A 20931-nucleotide genomic window follows, 5' to 3' on the forward strand; every position below is an offset into this window, starting at 1 on the left:
AAATTCTACATGTGTCAAGTCGTGTGCCAACATTTGCTGTGTAGTAGAACTGAGACATTAGTCATTATAAAAATTTATTTGAAATAATATTAAAATTCTCAAACAGAAAAACATTAAACATAAATATATAAAATATAAGTATTTACAGAGAGACAGGAATAAAAAGGACCAGCTGCTCTCCAGAGCAGGAACATGGCTGAGGAGGAAATGCTCCATTGGAGACTGGCGTGGCCTCTTCAGGGACTTCAGGATGGCCAGCTCCACCACCGATGGAACGTCCTGGGACCCGTCCCTCATCTGCCTCGGAGCCGTCCTCCCCTGTGGGCCTGTAAAAAAGCACAGAACACAAAGAAATGAGAAGGCTGCGACTAGATTTTTATTTCAACATTGAAAAAAAACAAACAAAACAAAAACAGGATATAATCAGATTGGTTGTAGATATTTAAGGTGATCACAAGGCAATCCCACCGACTAAAAAGGTATCAGTGCTTGCTGTACATACCTGTGGGTGCAGGAGCTCAGGGACTGGGGAGCCAGGAGAAGCAACAGGGGATGCTCTGCTTCAGAATCAGTTGGTTCTATCAATACAGTATTAAATGTTAACAGGTTGGATATAATAATCATAGAGTAGACAGTGGTCCCTCATTTATTGCAGCAGGGGTTCTCAGAATAACTAGCCCCTGGTCACGCACTTTATACACTGTTTTCCCCACACACATGAACATTGGTCACAGTTCTCACAATTGATTCTCAAAGTACAAACCTTTGTAGATTGCAAAACGTAAAAGTATTATTATGCCGTGTTTTGTCTTCATCTGCCTGCCACTTTCGTGCGCCTTTTTCCCTTGCGGTGCAGGTGTCTATTTCCGAATGAGGGTTGTAGTTATGGGTGTTTTTGTGCTGTTTTTTCTATTGGACGTGATAGTTATCAAAACCAAACATGATAAATTTGGCAAGCGCAGGAGACACGACACGAAGGAGATTTGTCAATCAGGCTGCAGAATGCAATGCTGTACGGTGCAAAAAAAAGAATAGAAAAAGAAAATCAGCGAAAAAGCGAAGCAGTGACGGATGAACAGCGGGACCACTGTGTGCTGTTTATTAATAAACAAAATATATTCCTAAATGACAACATGCATAAAAGCAGAATGGTATTTGTATGTCAGAGGGAAAATAGCGGTGGCTTGCTAGCTTTTGTGCGGCTTCCCCGGGTCAGTGAAAACTTTAGAGAAAACTTAAGAGAAATGAATGAACTTACCAGATTGCCCGATCTCTTCACATATCTTCCTCCAAGCTCGGTCCTTTATATTCCTGTCTCGGTACAGAAAGCAGCTGGTGTCGTAGAGCTCCGGGTTGTTTGCTACCGCATTGATTAGCCTTCCCCTCCATTGGAGTATGAAAGGCTTTGGCTGGATCTGCCCCTTTGACCTAGGTAACAGCCACGTCACCAAGCTCCTGATTGGTTGTCGCGGCGCGATTTGACGCTGGAGTTCAGATTTTTCCAACTCGAGCGGTAGACGCGAAACGCGCGTATGCACAAAATGCAACACAAAAACTCACACGCGTTTTTTTTTTCGCGAGTCAAACGCCTGAAACGCGCTACACTGACGCGCGTTTCACGCGTTTTGGCGTTTTCGCGACGCAAATCTGCTTCCGAATTTTCGCGGGAGCCGCAATCGCGGGTCATCGCGCCTTTCCATTAACTTTACATGTAAACCTGACGCTCTGGCCGCCTCTATCGCGTTCGGTGTGAACACACCGTTAGCCTTCAACACTGTGAAATACATACATTCTTCAGTCTGCTACACATGGAGCCACAGACCAACTTATCTCACTCCTCACACTGAAAGGTAATGGTCACAGGGCCAAGATTACTTCTCTCTGCCAGAGAAGGTCAAAAAGCAAAAGCTACAATTTAAAAAAAAAAAAACAACAACTATTCTTTCAGTCTTCATATATTTAGCCTTGTCTCTTTTGATTATGTCCCTCACAACAGTGGCAGCTGTGGCCCAAAGCTTTCCAGGCCTTTTTATCCGTGTCTCTTGAAAGTTGTGGAAGCGTGAATGTTCACTTTGACTGAGGACACTCTTGCATTACAGGTGGCACTACTGCAGTTTTTGGAAGTGATGTCTGTGTTGCCACAATACTGTTAGTGACAGATCCTGGACACAAAATTTTAATATCCTGACTTATCTCTTTAAAAATATCTTTTCAGCATCAGAATGTTTGATATGTGACTTAAGGAAAATGTGTACATTATATATAGCAGGACACCAAGGACCTGCTGTTAGTATGCTACAGCTATCTACTTGACAGTCAATTTATAGAGTCCAAGTGTTTAATAACATCATCACCTTACCATATATTTACTGTTATCTGAAGATACCGTTTCCATGGTAAGTTTGCAGTCATAGATAACAGGAATTTGTAATTAGTGCTCCTGTCTATCAGTCTCTCCTGCACTCGGTAATAAACACCAAGTGATGAACTTCAAGGAGTATTTTGTGCATTTACCTGCAATCAGCCATCATGAAACTGCTCACACTCAGTCTCAAAAATAAACCGTCCATGAAAGTCCATGAAAACAGCAGATCTGAAATGATGAAAACTCACACTGTCTGAAGCATAAATTATAGGTTTATGAATGACTGCAAAATAACAAAGCAGAATATAGCTTTATAATATTATATCTTATAATATATAAGAGTGGCACATGATGTGGCCTTGTGCTCCTGTAGCCCTTCTGCTTCAAGGTTTGAGATGCTCTTCTGCATACCTCGGTTGTTACAAGTGCTTATTTGTGCTAATGTTGCATTTCTTTCAGCTTGAAGCAGTCTGGCTATTCTCCTCTGACCTCTGGGATCAACAATACTCAGACCAACCTGTTGGGCACCAACAACTATGACACATTCAAAGTCACTTAAATCACCTATCTTCTCCATTCTGATGCTCGGCTTGAACTTCAGCAGGTTGCTATTCCATGTGATTGGCTGGTTGGATATTTGCGTTAATGAACATTTACATATATTTGCATGCTGCTAACGACCCCGCAAACTGCTAGTGAGTCCACATCTTTCATGTTCCACACTTAAATGATGTGTTTTCCCCTTTTTTCAAAACTGCAGCTTTAAAGTCAGTGTTAAATGTTGAGCTACTTATCAGACGAATTAGAAAATATTTCAAGTTCATCTTAATTTTAGTCATGCATCTATTTTCATGACTGCTGTAGCTAGACTACTTGTGGTGAGTATGATCCTCCTGTGATCTGTAGAAGCAGAGCTAAGATTACAAATATGCTGAAAATAAGAACGCACACAATAACATGGCTCCGTACTGGGTACAATGATAACAGAAGAAATGACTGCTTTAAAAGGGCAAGAAAACGTCAGAAAAAGACTACTATTATTACTGTTCAGGGAAAATGTTTACTCAGAAAAAAGTGCATCTCATCTCCCCTATCTGCTGCTTTCTTCATCCTTTTGCATTTATATGAACGCTGTCACGTGTCAGTGCGAAATGAAGTCGTGAGTCTAAGTTTCTTACCCGTGTTCACCTCCCGACACACGATCAACAGTTTGATTCAGTAAAGAGTTTTTGGCCATAAAATAGAAACAAAGTATCCACAAGCTCAAATGTTAGGACATGTTCAGTCAGCAGGGATGGTGTTTTCACATCCACTGATGTCAAAAGGGAGGGACAATCAAACTCACGATGCAGCATCATTTCATATTAGATTAAAACAGCATATAATTTTAGACACAGTTGAGTGTTACTTGCGCCATTTAGTTTCCAAGGTAACGAGAAGGGTATATTTAGAGAGCACTAAACTGAGACAGAAGAGAAAAAAAGTGCTAATAATCTTGACGGAGCAATTACAATTAGTCAAAGTCAAATAGTAAAGATCAAAACACCTCATCTGCTTACAGTTGAAGGTGAGAGAATGCTCAAGAACAACCACCCAGCTCATTCAGCACCACTTCTGACACTTGCGTCATTCAGTATTTTGTGGCATTACTGATTCATGTGGTACAGTAGAGGTCTCACTCAGCCAGGGAGGTTCAGGGAAAATACAGACGTCAATGAGAGAAGGTGGGGTTTTTCTTTTTGTTTGTTTGTTTTATATGTTGAGCTACTTAGCTACAGTGACTGTTTAACATGCTGTCAAACATGAGCAGTGTAAGAAAGTATATGCTGGATTTAAAAAAAAAAAAAATTGCTAAAACATAAGACCTTCCTTCACTTCAAACACAGCATGGGATCATTGCAGCACTGGTGGAATGAAAGGAATTGATCAATAAGGACAACAAATACAAAAACAGACAATAACTTTATTTGGGAATAAAACTTCAAAAATGGCCAGCTTCGTACAAGTCTGTGCTGACTGTTTCATCTTCTATGTTAAGCACATTGAGTTTGTGTGTAATTAAACATGTTGTTTATGTGCCATTGCTACTGTTGTAGCTTCTGTTTGATCTTGGTAAGAGGCCTGCACTAAGAAGTATCATTTAATCTTATCCAGGTATAACTTCAAGGTGAACCCCGGGGTTTTTGTGTCACTTCTTACAGAGGTATACCAGTGGTAACTTATGCTACAGACCTAACCTGCACAGAGCAGGTTCAGGTATGAAATCATCACCTACTCACCAATAACATCTCTAGAATATGGCGTCACCATTCATGGAAGATTTTGCAGCATTGTTGCTGCAGAACTTATGCATAGGTTTTCAAATTTTACAATTTACATTTGCATTTGAAGTTATGAAAATTATTCATTAAACATGTTTGTGGTTGTTACAGTAAAAAATATAGCTTTCTCTACTAGGATGTTATGTTTTTTGTCTGATTTTAGATCAAATGTGTTAATACAGTATGCATTAAAATGAAAAAATAAAGAAAAATTCAGACATGTGAGGTTGTGCTGAAAAGAATAATATAATATTGTAACTCAGTTACTAACTCAGTTACTTTTTTGAAGAGGTAACTAGTAACTATAACTAATTACTTTTTCAAAGTAACTTTCCCAAAACTGCTGGAACTGTTGTCCATTTTTGTTAACTTCCCTTGCCATCCATCCCCAAAAGTACTCAATTGGATTTATTTCAGGGGAACACGCAGGATGGTCCAAAAGAGGGCATTGTGTACTGCAGCATTGTCCTGTTGAAAAACCCAATTGTTACCTTACAGACGAGGGCCTTCAGTCATGATGAGGGATGCTCTCCGCAACATCTGGACATAGCCAGCAGTCGTTTGACGCCCCTGCACCTCCTGAAGCTCCATTGTTCCACTGAAGGAAAAAGCACCCCAGACCATTATGGCGTCCCCTCAGGTGGGATCTGCTTGTCATGCCAGTAACATTGGAAATCAGCACCTTGAGGCAACTGTCGTTGTGATTTGGTGCTGTATAAATAAAATTGAATTGAATTGAGTTCTTTTAACTCTAAGTATCAGTAATGTGGTAACATCTGGACTGAAATGTTTACAGACAGCGTTTTAACCACGAGTTTAAAGGCTGTAGGTTGCAGCCATTGCTCTAACACTGTAAAAATGTAACAGGGCTCAGTTGCTGGTTAGCCATGCTAGCACGTTAACTTGAACAGGTGGTCAGGCTGAGTCCCCAGGCCCACACTCGGAGCTTCAGCACTCTGTTTCACTGCAGAGCCCCTTCATTCTTCACATATCCATGTCGGGCAGAGTATAAATCTCGAGGCTGAATGGCAATTGTGCAAGCACCCACACTACTTAGTGGTGCAAAGCTATGAGCACAAACAGCAGTATATAATATTCCAGGCAGCCAGCCTGTGTCTGTCCAACCAATCAGGGAGCTCCTTACATTGCGCTGTGTGGCTAATTTGCATTGCTTCAGGATTTTGGAAATGAGATAGCTAATCTGACAGCTAATCCAGTAGTTAATCTCAAAGCTAATTCAACAGTAGAGTTAGGTGGATCAATCCAAATATCGATGCACTGATACCAGCACTAGTATTGGTATCGGATAGATACTAGCACAATTGAATCGATACTTTGTTTTTATCCTTCAAGTTCAGTATGTAGCCCACTGTACTGTGTTAATTATATATTTGGAAAAAACAAACCTCAAACACGCACAATGAAAAATGTCTGAACCTTTTTGTGTGCTTTAGAGACAGAAATTTTTACATTCCTGGACTCCAAAAACCCAGTTTGAAACACATGAAAAACTGAAAGATGTGTTTTGTTGTGTTAAATAATTATTGTGGAAAGTAACAATCACAGTGATATAGTGGTGTTTAAAATGTGTTCAGGATTTGCAAATTGAATGGATGAATGTTGAAAGTTTTTGTTGAAATGTCCAGGCAAGTATATACATGTTAAATGACAACATATGTGTTCAAATAGCGTCAATTAACATACAACTTCAGGTTTTTATTCCTATATAACAATTCTTCATAATTAAACAATAAGAATACCCATATGGAAAAGAAATAGAAAAGACTTATAAAAGACTTGCATAAGATTTGGCTTGCTTCATATAGTGAATCATATAAGGCTTATATCACCGGTCCCCAACCCCCTGGGCCTCGGACCGGTACTGGTCCGTGAGTCGTTTGGTACCGGGCCGCGAGAGTTGAGGCTCAGGCGTGAAATGTATGGTTTTCGGGGTTTTTATCGGTTTTCAGCGTTATTTTGTTATCGTTTTTATCGTTAACTCGGTTTTCCTGGGTCTTTTCGCGTGTGTTATGAATAGAGATGGCACGATACCACTTTTTTATGTCCGATACCGATACCGATATCATAAATTTGGATATCTGCTGATACCGATATGAATCCGATATAGTGTTTTTTAATCAACAAAACTGTTTTTTTAAATATCTTGCTGCATTTTGTATAAGTTCATACTCAAGTTTAAAACAACAACTACACTAAAGCTATTCTGTTATACCTGTATGCAAAAAAAAAAAAAATTCATAGTTCAGCAATACTGATCAATCTAATAAACTTAAACCTACACCATCCTCCCTATTCTGGTATTTTAAAGAGTACTTAGCATAAATATTAAGCAACCTAACTAATAGGGTTCCAACTCCCAGCAACAACAAAAATAAATAAATAAAAAATAGGGAACCACCCCTCACGCTCCACCTCATGATGCTTAATCGACGTAATCAACCTTAATTTGATGCAGTGTGAAAAAAAAAATGCCCAGAAATAAATTATTTTTCAAGAAATATTAAATAGATTCAACATCTTTCTTCAACAAAATTGCAGACTGCACAGATGGTACCTTCCCAAAGGAAAAAGTACTATAGCTTACTAGGGTATATATATTAGACTTAATAGTCACTATATACAGTAATTGACTTCTATTCATTTTACATCAAATTAAAACTTTGGGTGTCAGATAATTATTTATTAAAAGCTCGACATTTTAAATGAGAATAAGAAAGAAAAGTATGTCTTTGTGCCGCCTTTTCCCTGTTAATGCCCTATTGGCCCCCCTGGCTAAACTTTGCTAGATCCGCCCCTGCACAGTTACCAGCGTCAGCTACGTAGAAAAAGATCCTGGTGTAGAAAGTAATATTAAATACATTCTAACAACAGCTGATCAAGCTTAAACGTGCTGCTGTTGTTCCACCGCTGGTTTCCTCTTTCTGGTGCAAAGAGGGCCAAAAACAAAGAAGAGAGACGGAGTCGCGACAGAAAAGCCGATCAGCTGATCATTAAGCAGTTTCATGATTGAAGCAGCAGCAGGAAGAGGCAGTCGCTTGTTAAGCTTAACGCAGGAATGCTTTACAAACATTCAGAGATGGACTTACACACTTGCTTTACTTCTCTCGGGGATAACTTTATCGGAGATGAAATGCCGGGTTGCTAGCGAAGCTCCAAATTCTATCCAGACCACCGACAGGTCCCGCATGCCACAGCTGCTCTATCACGTGATGCATACTGCTCCGACGTGCTAACGTTCTGAGGTGAGTTACGGCGTGTTGCAAGTTTTGCGAGGTGCTTTCGTGATATTTAATGGATCGGATTACATTTTTTATTTTTCTCCGATATCCGATCCAGTAATTTAGGTCAGTATCGGACCGATACCGATACGTAATATCGGATCGGTCCATCTCTAGTTATGAATAAATCTTTTTTTTTCTCGGTACCGGTACTAGTTTTATTTTGTTGTATTTATCCGCGACACTTTAAAGGCCAGTCCGTGAAAATATTGTCGGGCATAAACCAAAAACATAAACCGAGCATAAAATGCTGGTATTAGCCTATTCGTCGTAGCAAGCTAGCCTGAAGCTAATATTTGCTAAATTTAGGGACACCTGTGTCTCTTTAGGAGTTGGAGGCCGGTGTTTTAGGAGCGGCAGAAGATCTCATCAACAGGCAGTGTTGGGGAGTAACGTAATACATGTACCGGCTTTACGTATTTAAAATACAAAATATGAGTAAATGTATTTGTTACAGTTACCGTTTAATAGGTGACATTTAGAATACAGTTACTTTGCTGAAATAAATTGATTACATGGCGGTATTTTCCTGTTTCATGTGTTAGGCTATGGTCTCTCTATTTTTGGTAATTCCACGCCAAAACCCAAACAAAACACACAATAAGAGGCTCTAATGCCTGTATCTTGCAGTGACATGGGCCGCAAGATATAATAACAATAATAATTTTTTAAAAATTATTATACAAAAATTATTTAATATGAAGCCAATAGGCAGAGTGTTACAGGCATAGCCCTAATAAATGTAGCCTCATGGGCAGTGTAATCCGTGCTGCAGGAAGAATGGACTGCCATATCCGTTATGTGTCTGTGAGCGAGGGAGGGAGAAAAAGGAGAGTGGAAAACTACGAGCTGTCACGGAGCAGAAACGGGAGCTGGAAGCATGTAAATATAATAATAATCACTGCAGCCAAGAAGAGTGCCTGACGAGCCCAGTTGTAAGTACGCTATTAAGACTCGACTGTACACCGTGTTCGTGTTTTCCTGTGAAACAATAAGTTCCGTTGGAGCAGCCTTTCAACGCCTCTCTCTGTCTGTCGCTAGCAAAGTTGACCCAGACAACAAAGTAAAGCTAGTTTTCAGCTACAAGCCCGACACGAACCCGACATATTAGCCAGAGGTCCCTTTACTACGGTTCGGAGCCGCGGACCTGTTTTATATACGTGTGGAATAGTTTTCTATACAAGATCGCTGCAAAAAGTGCAGCCTAATGTCCACCCTGCTGTTACTCATTTATATTAAGATTTAAACATCTAGTTGGTATTGGTATGGCAAGTAGCCTTCAGTAATAGTAATAGATCACACAGCAATAGTACATTCATGTAGTTGTAAAGTATTCAGAATACGTTACTTCTGTAATCTTTAAAAGTAACCTTCCCAATACTGTCAACAGGTTAGCACCTCATACCACAGTGCAGCAAAGCAGTCTCATGAGCGCTGGGAAGGACAAGCCCAGAGCCCAAAACAGACAGTGCAGGAGATGACAAGGTTAGTAATTGTATGGTGAAAATTATACTTTTAGTTATCTTGATTGGCAAAAGAAAAGTAAATACAAAATCTGCTTCTCACATATAGGGCATTTCCAAGATTTTTTTCAGACCTTCTTCCCTTTATTTCATTACAACAGTCCTGTGCCAGATGTTCTGTTGACCCACAGTGAGAGACATCATTTCAGAAACACCAGGAAGACTGAAACTCATCGCAGGGATCAAGCAGGGCTTGTGATCTTCACCAGCAGCTCCCTCACAAGAGGGATAAACCCAGCATTTCATGAACACTGATGGAGACCTTTGCTTTGTGTAATGTTAGAAGTACTCAGACAATCCTCAGAGGGTCTGGATTTTTACATAATATAATATCTTTAAATCCTGTAGAAAGTTAAATATATGTTGTGCTCTCTGGTTACTCTGGTATGAATGACTCTGAATTACTTTATGATAAATAACACACTTTTGACAAAAAACAATGAAAGAATTCCAGATCCAGATTCCAGAAGTTTTTAGTTCAAAATACAAGTAACAACCTTTGACTTTAATCAGGTTTTATTTAATTGTGCTCTTCATGTAGCTGAGTACATTCAGTGGATTATAGATAATCTATATGGATTATAGACCCAGTTTTGAGATCCCTTCCCAGACGCCTTAACGCCCACTCACATCCTGGGCCGTCTGACCTCAGGAAATCACATGATAGGGTGGGGCCAGGTTTCACAATGAGCTCACCCGAAACCCTGGCTGATTGGGACCCACACCCGCTTTCACACCTTGGCTCATGTGATTAGGTAGAGGATCATCAGGGGGTCCTTTTTCCCTGTTTGCGGGGAAACTCCCACTGGGTTTAAATCTGGGACTCTCCACCATTTGACCCTTAGAACTGAAGAAGCTTCTCGGATGAGAGGTGAAACGTCTTCAAGCAACTCAAAGAAGTCCAGACGCTTTTCCTTCCAAGCTCCTTAGACTACGATGACCTGGATGACTGAGAACCTTCACACATGAAACTATGAACAACTATGAAACACAGTGTGAAACTACGACAAAGACTATGAAGACTGTGGTGACTGTGGTAAGTATAACAGACGACCTGACAATGAAACACAGAAAACAGAGGACTTAAATACACAGCAGGTGATCAGGAAAATTGAGAACACATGGGGAAACAGCTGACTGAAATTAAACAATAACATCACAAGTGAAACTAAACACAGTGACAAAAGAACACATGACTCTTTTAAAATAAAACCGGATAACATGGAAACGTAGACATGATAACACCAGCTCGACAGACCTAAAATACTAACAAGAGTCAAAGATACCAAATAAACTCAAAACGCTGGGTCAGGTTCCCAGCCTGTGACACTCTGACTCATTGATTGAAATTTGTTTAACATTTAAACCTATTTTCTGCATATTCCAGGACAAAGAAGTGTGTTTACACTCACTCTTTCAAATAGATGCAAATAAAACACAGCAAAAAAATAAATAAAATCAAAGATTCAGCAGCACTAAGTCCTGTCGCTCTTAAGTCTATTTTCACCTGTTTGGCAGGAACTTTGCCCGGTGCCACAGCGGTCAGGTTTCTCTTTTAATTTCACATTCCCAAGGCAGCGCGCCAGGTGCTTGCTCAGATTTGAAGTTTAATTTATATGCTGGAATATGCAGAAAACAAATTTCTTCTAGAGAATGTTGCATAAAGTTAAAAGACTAAAACTAATAAAACAATTTTTAAAAAGAGACTTTTTCATTTGACTCAATTTTATATGATGGATTACGCAGAAAAAAAATAGAATTGGGCTGAAAGGTCTATTTCTTTATAATGCATTCAGGTTGTGTGTCATGTTTTTTTAAAAAAAAAAAACTAAGTAACTAATTACTTTTGAAAATAAGTAATCAGTAAGTAATGGGATTACTTTCTTGGAGAAGTAATCAGTAATTAGTAACTAATTTCTATTTCCAAGTAACTTGACCAACACTGTTTAAGCACAGAATTCTTTATAGCTTACTTACAACTGGACTACACTGCCCATGAGGCTACATTCTTTAGGGCTATGCCTGTAACACTCTGCCTATTGCCTTCATATTAAATAATTTTTTAAACAATAATTTTTAAAAAGATTTCGTCACGTCCTTATGCGGGCCGCAAGTAGAGGTGACATAGGCCGCGAGATTGAGACACAGACATTAGAGCCTCTTAATGCGTGTTTTGTTTGAGTTTCCACCAGCATGGAATTACCAAAAAAAGGACGGGACAGCCTAGCATATGAAACAGGAAAAGACCGCCGTGTAATCCCTTTATTTCAACTAAATAACTGTATTCTAAATACCACCTTTTTAAACGGTAACCGTAACGGAATACAGTTACTCATATTTTGTATTTTAAATACGTAACGGTGGTACATGTATTACGTTACTCCCCAACACTGCCTGTTGATGAGATCTTCTGCCGCTCCTAAAACACCGGCCTCCAACATGTATTCCGTTACTCCCCAACATTGTTGGTAGTACATGACTCCGGTAAGGCAGACCGAGGTAACAACAGTTGACTAAAATATAAAGGCTAAGCACTTATCAAGTTCCCTCCACACGGTTTAAAAAGAGTCTTATTTTCTGTGACATCAAATGCGAAATGGCTCCATATGACTTGTCTTCTTCCCAAACGTTGACATTTTGTCACATTTTCATGAGAAACAGAGAGCATGAGCGCTAGCCGTACCTTTTACCAAAAAAATCTCATCTTACTTCACAAGATCACTTTTGATTGGATCACTTCCCCTAACTCCTCCCACCTTCCTAACAAGTTAATTAATTCTGATTGGACCTCGTCTCTCCGGAATATTTTCATCCATTTTTATTCATTTACCAAAGGGTCAATTAGGGATGGGTATCGTTTAGGTTTTATCCGATACCGGTGCCAAACCGGTACTTTTGAAATGGTGCCGGTGCTTAAACGGTGCTCAAACTGGTGCTTAAAGAATGAAGAACACAAACTTTGTCCAAAAACCTCTCATGTTTAGCTGTTTTCCACTTTTTCTTTGGTCATTTTAGCCTTTTTGCCAGGGTGAAGGGAGTATCTGCCATCAAACAGGAAGACAGCCACATGTAACTACAACGGTGTTTGCTAATTCACCTTACATGCATTAATTTAATAACGTGGTTAGCCTACTCAGCGTAAATTACACACGAACAACATTAAACTACTGACCCAGAGAAGAACGGCTGCTGTTCATCATCATCGGTCATCATTTCTGCTACACTGGCAGGGCTAGGGGCCAGGACTCTCCTCGTCGGGTTTTTGGGGGATGTTGCTAACTCCGGGTCCGATAACAGGCACCACACCCGCAGTAGATGTGCTTGATGTGAGGTCTCGCAGCAAGCTATCAAATACGGTGCATTTCTCAGCTTTTAAAAAACGCTATGCGTCGCCAGGTGTTTCATCGGATTCGAGGTGTTACCTCCTTTGCACAGTATCACCTTAAAGCACTTGTTGCAGGCTGCTGAGTTTGCATCTTTTGCTGTGAAGAACAGCCAGACTTTTGACCACTTCGCCTTAGGCATTTTTAATCTGTAGCTCTGCTCTAAAAGAACGTACGTACCTGGGCCCGCCTACTACGCTTGCAAAGGTAAAATGATTGGCTGGAATCTAAAGTGTATCACAGCTCAGGAAAAAAAAGCACCGAAATAAAGCACCGAAATGTGCGCTGCTTTTCGGTCTGGTTACTACTGTTTATGTCAGAACCGGTGCCGTCATGGCACCGGATACCGGTACCCATCCCTACTGTCAATACATTTCATCACAGTTTTTGTCCTCGTGCATTAGTTTTTCTTTACTTATCATCTTGTTTTTGTCAGAAAAAAAACAGGTTGTTCACAACAACTAGGAATATGAAATCAACACTGGTAAACATTTGTTCCATTTAATTCAAAATTTTAACTGTAAATGAATTTTTTATGTTCCTTACAAAGCAAATAGGAAACAGTACAATCACCTCATGTCTAAAGTCCACTTAGTAGCTTACAGTAACACACTGAACTCTGCTGAGCTCCTTTGTTACAAAGTGATACCAAGTCTACTGAGATTTAACCCTGAGTCTTTGTAGAAGTTTAATGTTCAATGTAAAAAGCTCCAACTTTTTTTCTACAACTTCTATTGTCTTATATTTAATGTTCAATAGTTATCGTCTGAGTGCTGCCCTGAGTTTGGAGGAGCGTCCTCGAGGATTCTCCTTAACGTCGTCTTTTTCTGGAGTGATCACTTTTCTTCGCAGAGGAAGCCAATAGACACTTCCGTCACTTTTTTCATGCGATAGGTTTTCCTTCTTGGTACCTTGCTTCCTCTGGCTGAAGTGATCCAGATTAGACAAGTCATCTCCCCGGAGGAAACGTTTGACCAGTCTATCTTCTAGTGAATGAAAGGTGATAACACAGAGACGTCCGCTGGGTTTTAGCAACGTCTGGGCAGCACACAGGCCAGCGTGAAGTTCATTCAGCTCATCATTCACAAAGATACGCAAGGCCTGGAAAGTCTTAGTGGCCACGTGTGCAGGTCTGTTGAGCCGGTCTTTACGTGCAAAGAGAACTGCAGGAGGAAACGATCCTGGAAACAAGAATTGGTCAGAGTTAATCTTACAAGTTTAATGGTCCAATAATGATTTATTACAGCATTATTGCATTTTAATTCCAAATAAAAACAGAACAAATTAAACTAATAGTTTTACTAATTTGGTGATAACTTAAAGGTAGAGTTACACTTCTATCCAGTCACAAAATTCACACATTTTTATGCAGTTGAGTCAACTCTTTTAGGAAATATTCCTGAAAGGTTATAACAATAAATGTTTAAAAAAAAAAAAAAAAAATTATAATGACCAGTGGAAACCTTCAGAGCCATGCAGAAGTGGAAAACAATGCAGTTCCTCTAGGCCCCAATTGAGGCTACTTAGAGGCTTACATGTCAAAATGCCTAATTTTACTGCATAAAGAAAAATCATATTGGTACAGATATAAAGAAAAATCTATATTTTAAAACAAAGGCACCCGCGGTTGCCTTTGACGGTGCAAAACATTTCGTAGACATTGGGGTGTGTGTGGGGGAGAAAACTTACATACAGTACAGCACTTTAGAGTTACACTGCTAGCGATCGAAGATTTATGTAAATTTGACAAGCTGAATGCACTCTGTAGCGTACAGGAGACACTGCACGAGACTGATTGACAATGGTCTTAAGCCAGTCGGGAGAAAGGACAGAATGCGCTGTAAGAAAAATAAAAAGCATGCAAAATTGCACCAAAAAAATCTGTGAAACAGCGAGGCGGCGAAAGGTGAACTGCATTGTAGCGAGGGACCACTGTATTTTATCAGTACACCACTGAGCACCAAAAAAACATGTCTCTAAGTGGCACCCATATAGTATATGAATGCAGCTGCTGACCAGGCTAGCTAACATTAGCTGATAATTTGGCAGTACAGGTCAACCGTCTGGACTGACCGGACTGGAGGACATGGTTTTAAAAATTTGTGAATGGTGTTAAACAGACGAGCAAAAAAATGCACATGGCAGCCAGTGAAACCCCACAGCCTCCTGGTTTGAAAATTATAGGCGCTTTGTATTAGTTCTGGTGGATTATGCAACGTAATACATAATCCACCAGAACTGACCATTTATCAGTACATATCCATACAGCGCTGTACACAACGGTAGACTAGTGCGTAATAATCAAGCGAATAACGCAGAAAACAGAGATTTGAGATGGGAAACTGTTCCTTAGTACACTGAGAGAGAGAAAAACGTGTGCAGGAAGTGTGATTTTATCGTGGTGGAAGCAAAACAGCAAAAGTAAGCACGAATTCATGACGATGTTTTTCAAACGTGGAGCATAGTTTTTATGTTCTTTTGCTGCTGTTTCAGTGAATTTTGGTCGGAGAGTGACAAAAGCTGCAGCATCAGAATCTGTGAGATGTCGGCTTTCAGCCCCGGCGGCATGTCTATGTACATGCTGTCGGGTGAACGACACTCGCTTTGTGTTTGCATCTTTGTGTGGAATCCGTTTACCTGCTCTCATTTGCTGTTTTAGCTGTTTGGTGGTTGCTGAAATAGTTTTGTGAACTCTAACCTGAGATTCTGGCATTTCTGCCTAAATACATTTATATTTAAAAATAGATTCAGAATTTAATGAGTTGATATTGCGCTATTCAAGCTAAAATCAGTTTGATTTGATATTTTAAACCCACCCTTATTAGTGACCAGTGGTTCTCAGTGGTCTTTAGACCTGTGTGACTGGGAAGTTGAACAGACAAGAGAAATACTGACAAGTAAAGCAGATCAAGCATAGCATCTTAAAAACAGAGTGGGTTCATGCCATACTACTTATCTGCTAACACATTACCAATCTACACACTGATCGTTGTGACTTCAACAGCCCTCAGGTGTTATCCTTATGAGAATAACACTGGAAATGTTAAAATAACTCCCGGTATCCTCTCTCTTCAGGAAAATAAAAGAAACCCGTTGAATGAAAACATTTCCCAGAATAAAATAAATCAAGCTGCCTTAACATTTCTACACTCCTGAATAATTTGCACCTGACATTCAGAGGAAGAAATCTTTTTCTTACAAAACCTCTTGTACCCCTTTAATTTATTTGAGCCTGTGGTCAAAATGCATGTGCCATACAGAGCATTGTAAACTGCAGACACTCACCAAATATTTAAAGTTTCCAGAGCAACTGCACTTACCAAACTTTGCACGAGTAACATATACAGGGTGCAGAATGCACAGAGCTAATGTGCAAATCAGTCATGTCAAATCAATCAAATCATGTGGGTATTAAAGCAAAAACTAAAAACTGATTATTTGCTGCATATTAAAGTTTCAAAATCTTTCTTTTTGCATTAAAACAAGTGAAGAGCTTTTAGTGCCTCTAACCAACCACAACACAGAAGAGACAAGAACAATTAGACACTTACATAGACCAAAAAAGAAACCGCAATAAATAGAGAAGTGAGTGATGTGGCATTTTCTCTCCTCCTGCACTGAACAGCCCAAGGTGTGACTCACACTGCAATCAATACAATGCCTGCACAGCAAGGACCAGCCCAGGGCTAGCCTCACCAAGCCATGTGCACCCTCTCTAATTCATCTTTCAAAAGGTCCTGAAGACAGATCCATTGAGAACAGAAGAGATTATGATGTGTACATGAAGGAGAATCAGGTAGTTAAGCGTGAACCAAAGCAATGTTAATGTTTTGGCAGATTTTAAATCAAACAATCAAAATGTGATTTAACTACAAATTATCGATTTTGATTTAAGAGGTTTATTAAAAGTATTGCATTAGGTTAAGAAATTATCATAGCCATTCTTATACACACTTTTATACACAGTGTTTTTTTACAGTAAGCTGTTTATACAGTTTTGCAGCATTTGACTGAATCTGACCAGAGAGTGTAGCCCTCTACACACAGTTCATCCTGCCTCCTCTATCAGCAGTCACATTATCACTCAGTTTCATCGGCAGCCACACGTGCCCGTGCTATAACATTGACTCCACCATGTTTGACAGATGATGTGATATGTTTCAGATCATGAGCTGCTCCTCTGGGAAACAAAGAGCGGGAGCGATTACGCCCTGTAGTCATGTCGCAGCTCCAATACGCAGCCAAGCCCCGTTTATTCCCAGGCTTTAAATGTCACTTAATGTTTCTTCTATCAGCTTGTGCTGCTTAACGGCCGATTTATGCTCACCACATTGGTCACTTTGTGCACTGACGTGATGTCATCACACAACCATATTTATACCTGTCATTACAGGAGCTTTGTCCATTTGCAATATTTTCTGTGAATCCCTGTGCTCTTACACATGTGTGTCATATCAATTCAATTCCATTCAACACAAATTAAAATTTAAATATACAGCACCAAATCAAGATAACAGTTTTAGAAAGAATTTTTAAACCTCTGTCGTAAATACAACAACCAATCAACTCTTAATCTAAAATCTAAAAAACAAAAAGCTTGTTGGAAAAATAAGGTTTGCAAATCAATTTATTAGTTAAAATAAATACATTTCTAATTCAAAATTTATAAAGCTGAAAAGATCTTATGGTTCTGTTTGAAAAAGGAGGCACCCAACACACACACACACACACACACACACACACACACACACACACACTGTGTATGTGTGTGTTGGAATATGTTCACTTTGTTGATGTGTTTTAATTTAAACTTTGAAGCATTTTCTGTGTTTGAAAAAGTTATAAAGTTGTAAATAAAGTTATTATTATTATTATTATTATTATCATCATCATCATCATCATCATCATCATGCTTTTATTCAGTCATCCTATTTTCTTTTTTATTTGTTTAATATTTATTTTTATGCAACTCAAAAGTTGGATTTTTAGGGCATTTTTGTTTGATTTTTTTGATCTGTGTGTGGGAAGATGGTTAAGCATTGGTCTTAAATGCTTCATCTATTGTAGATCATTTGTATTTGGACCCATTAGTGTATACAGATCCTGAGCCCTGGTTCTTTGTTTACCTATTGCTAATTTCAGTAAATTAATGACTGAAAACAAATGAAAGTTAAAAACATTCTGCAGAACTTTTTTGTTGTGTCCATGTAAAAAAAACAAAAAAAAACACAACTTTAAATATATTTGTGTATTGCTGAGTAATGTCCCACATTATCCCTAAAAAAGAAAAGCATAAGCCCCTCGTCATTTATTCTGAAAATGATGCCGAGTATCACTGTCACAACTGGTCAGAGAGCTCCCCCTGGAACTTTCTTAAAAAAACCAGACCTCTTAGATTGTTCCCAATAAACACTGGTGGTAGCTCGCTTTGCTCTTCAAAAAGCATCAAACAGCTGCTCTTACTCACACCTGTTCTCCCAGGGTGACACTGACGCACATACTGCTCTGTGCAATAACTGTTGCAACGACATCTCTCCCATTCAGCATCTCAAATGTGGAGTCATAAGGCTTAAGAGGAAAAAAAGGAAAAAAAACAATCATCGAAGACAAATAATCTAACCCCGGTTGTATGCAACTCGTGTGTCGTTTGTGAGTGCATGTGGGTGTTTGCATTTGTGTCAGGTGTATGTCTGTATTTGTGAGCAAAGAAAAGACGGGGGAAAAAGAGGGGGAAAGGAAACAAAAAAGGTAGGCAGTGTGGAAGGAGAGAGATGGGCTCCTGCATGTGAGTTAGGCATACATTTTATTCCAGCCATCTACAACTCAGTTTCTTCCTCATCTTTATCTCTCCAAGGATGGTGGAATAAAAACACCCAAAACAGAGGCACAAGAGAGGATGATGACTGAGATCACAGTTCACATAATTTTCTGAGACACACACATCCCACTGGGAGACAGCCTTAATAACTCCACTCCTTTTTTATTTTCCCTTATAGCCTCCTGAATGCTGCAGGGAATTAATCAGGGTGGTGTCTATTTACCTGCAACCACACTGGCCAACTGCTGTGTCCGGGTGATGGGGCTGACACGGCGTGCCTCCACAATGGCTGAAGCTATTTTCCTGGCGTGTCTTTCTTCCCCATATGCAGTGAGGATGGATGCAAGAGCCTGTTGATCTAAGGTATTCACAACGTCAGCGGCGCAGGGCATGTCGGGGTACCTACGCACAAAGAGAAGCCCAATTAAGTTGCTTGACGTCATGTCCTTGCTGACAGTGGTGAATCCTGACAACTCTGAGCTACAGCTGAAAACCTTTATGACAGTCATGAATAGAATGATTGTGAGGGAAGGAAAAGAGAAAAGCAGCTTTTGCATCAGCTTGTAAAGGAGTTTCTTTGTGAATTATGCTGACATTTTAAAGTGATGCAGAAATGTTTCTGAAAATATTCGGGAAGGAATATGGATATTTCTATAAAATAATATATAAAAACTGACACAAAATGTAGTACATTTTACTACTTGGGAAATACATACTTTATTGGATAAGACCAAAAGGGAGAAATTGATCTTTTGGTTTGGAAAATACAGTTGTGGTCAAACATTTACATACACTTGTAAAGAATATAATATAATGGCTCTAATGAGTGTCCCGTTATTTCTAAAACTCTGATTTTTCTCAGATAGAGTGATTGGAACAGATACTTCTTTGTCACAAAAAACATTCATGAAGTTTGGTTCTTTAATGACTTTATTATGGGTTAACAGAAAAAAGTGATGACATTTGCTGGGTCAAAAATATACATACAGCAACATGAATTAGCAATTTTGGTGACTTAGAAAGCTGTCAGTGAACTGAGCTTCATAGCATAGCCTCTTAACTTCTTGTGAGTGATTATGAGTGACTACAGCTGGTGACTTCTCTTAGGCCAGTTAAATAGGGCTCATTGGATACAAACGCCCACAAACGCTACAATGGGAAAGTCAAAGGAGCTCAGCATGGATCTGAAAAAGCGAATTATTGACTTGAACAAGTCAGGAAAGTCACTTGGGGCCATTTCAAAGCAGCTGCATATCCCAAGAGCAACAGTGCAAACAATTGTTTGTAAGTATAAAGTGCATGGCACTGTTTCGTCACTGCCAAGATCAGGAAGAAAACGCAAGCTATCACCTGCTGCTGAGAGAAAATTGGTCAGGAGGGTGAAGAGTCAACCAAGAATCACCAAAAAGCAGATCTGCCAAGAATTAGAAGCTGCTGGAACACAGGTGTCATTGTCCACAGTCAAACGTGTTTTGCGTCTCCATGGACTGAGATGCTGCCGTGCAAGAAGGAAGCCCTTGCTCCAAAAGCGGCACCTTAAGGCTCGACTGAAGTTTGCTGCTGATCACATGAACAAAGATAAGACCTTCTGGAGGAAAGTTCTGTGGTCAGACAAAACAAAAATCGAGCTTTTTGGCCACAATCCCCAGTAATATGTTTGGAGGAGAAAAGGTGAGGCCTTTAACCCCAAGAACACCATGCCTACAATCAAGCATGGTGGTGGGCGTATTATGCTGTGGGGCTGTTTTGCTGCCAATGGAACTGGTGCTTTACAGAGAGTAAATGGGATAATGAAGAAGGAGGATTACCTTCACATTCTTCAACATAACCTAAAATCATCAGCACGAAGGTTGGGTCTTGGGTGCAGTTGGGTGTTCCAACAGGACAATGACCCCAAACACACATCAAAAGTGGTAAAGGAATAATAATAATAATAATAATAATAATAATAATGGATTGGATTTATATAGCGCTTTTCAAGGCACCCAAAGCGCTTTACAATGCCACTATTCATTCACTCTCACATTCATACACTGGTGGAGGCAAGCTACAGTTGTAGCCACAGCTGCCCTGGGGCAGACTGACAGAAGCGAGGCTGCCATATCACGCCATCGGCCCCTCTGGCCAACACCATTAGGCAAGTAGGGCTAAATCAGGCTAGAATAAGGGTTTTAGAATGTCTCCTGAAAGGTTTAGGTCCCAGTCACATGGACGTAAAGACA

At 39.7% G+C, this 20931-nt stretch overlaps 1 protein-coding gene across 5 annotated transcripts in view; it reads right to left on the minus strand.

Annotated features, from left to right (window-relative positions):
- Positions 1-13378: 13378 nt before the first annotated feature.
- mettl15 (methyltransferase like 15) overlaps positions 13379-20931 on the minus strand; it is a 62085-nt gene continuing 54532 nt past the window's right edge. For all 5 annotated transcript variants that reach the window (XM_040010969.1, XM_040010970.1, XM_040010968.1 and 2 more), the window contains 2 exons: positions 18933-19111; positions 13379-14072 (listed from right to left, as the gene is read on the minus strand). In XM_040010969.1, coding sequence (XP_039866903.1) covers positions 13651-14072; positions 18933-19111 — 601 coding nt within the window. In that variant the 3' untranslated portion in view covers positions 13379-13650. The remainder of the gene's footprint in view (positions 14073-18932; positions 19112-20931) is intronic.

The sequence above is a fragment of the Simochromis diagramma genome, unplaced genomic scaffold (genome assembly GCF_900408965.1).
Source record: "Simochromis diagramma unplaced genomic scaffold, fSimDia1.1 OVJJ01000603.1, whole genome shotgun sequence".
Lineage (NCBI taxonomy): Eukaryota > Metazoa > Chordata > Actinopteri > Cichliformes > Cichlidae > Simochromis > Simochromis diagramma.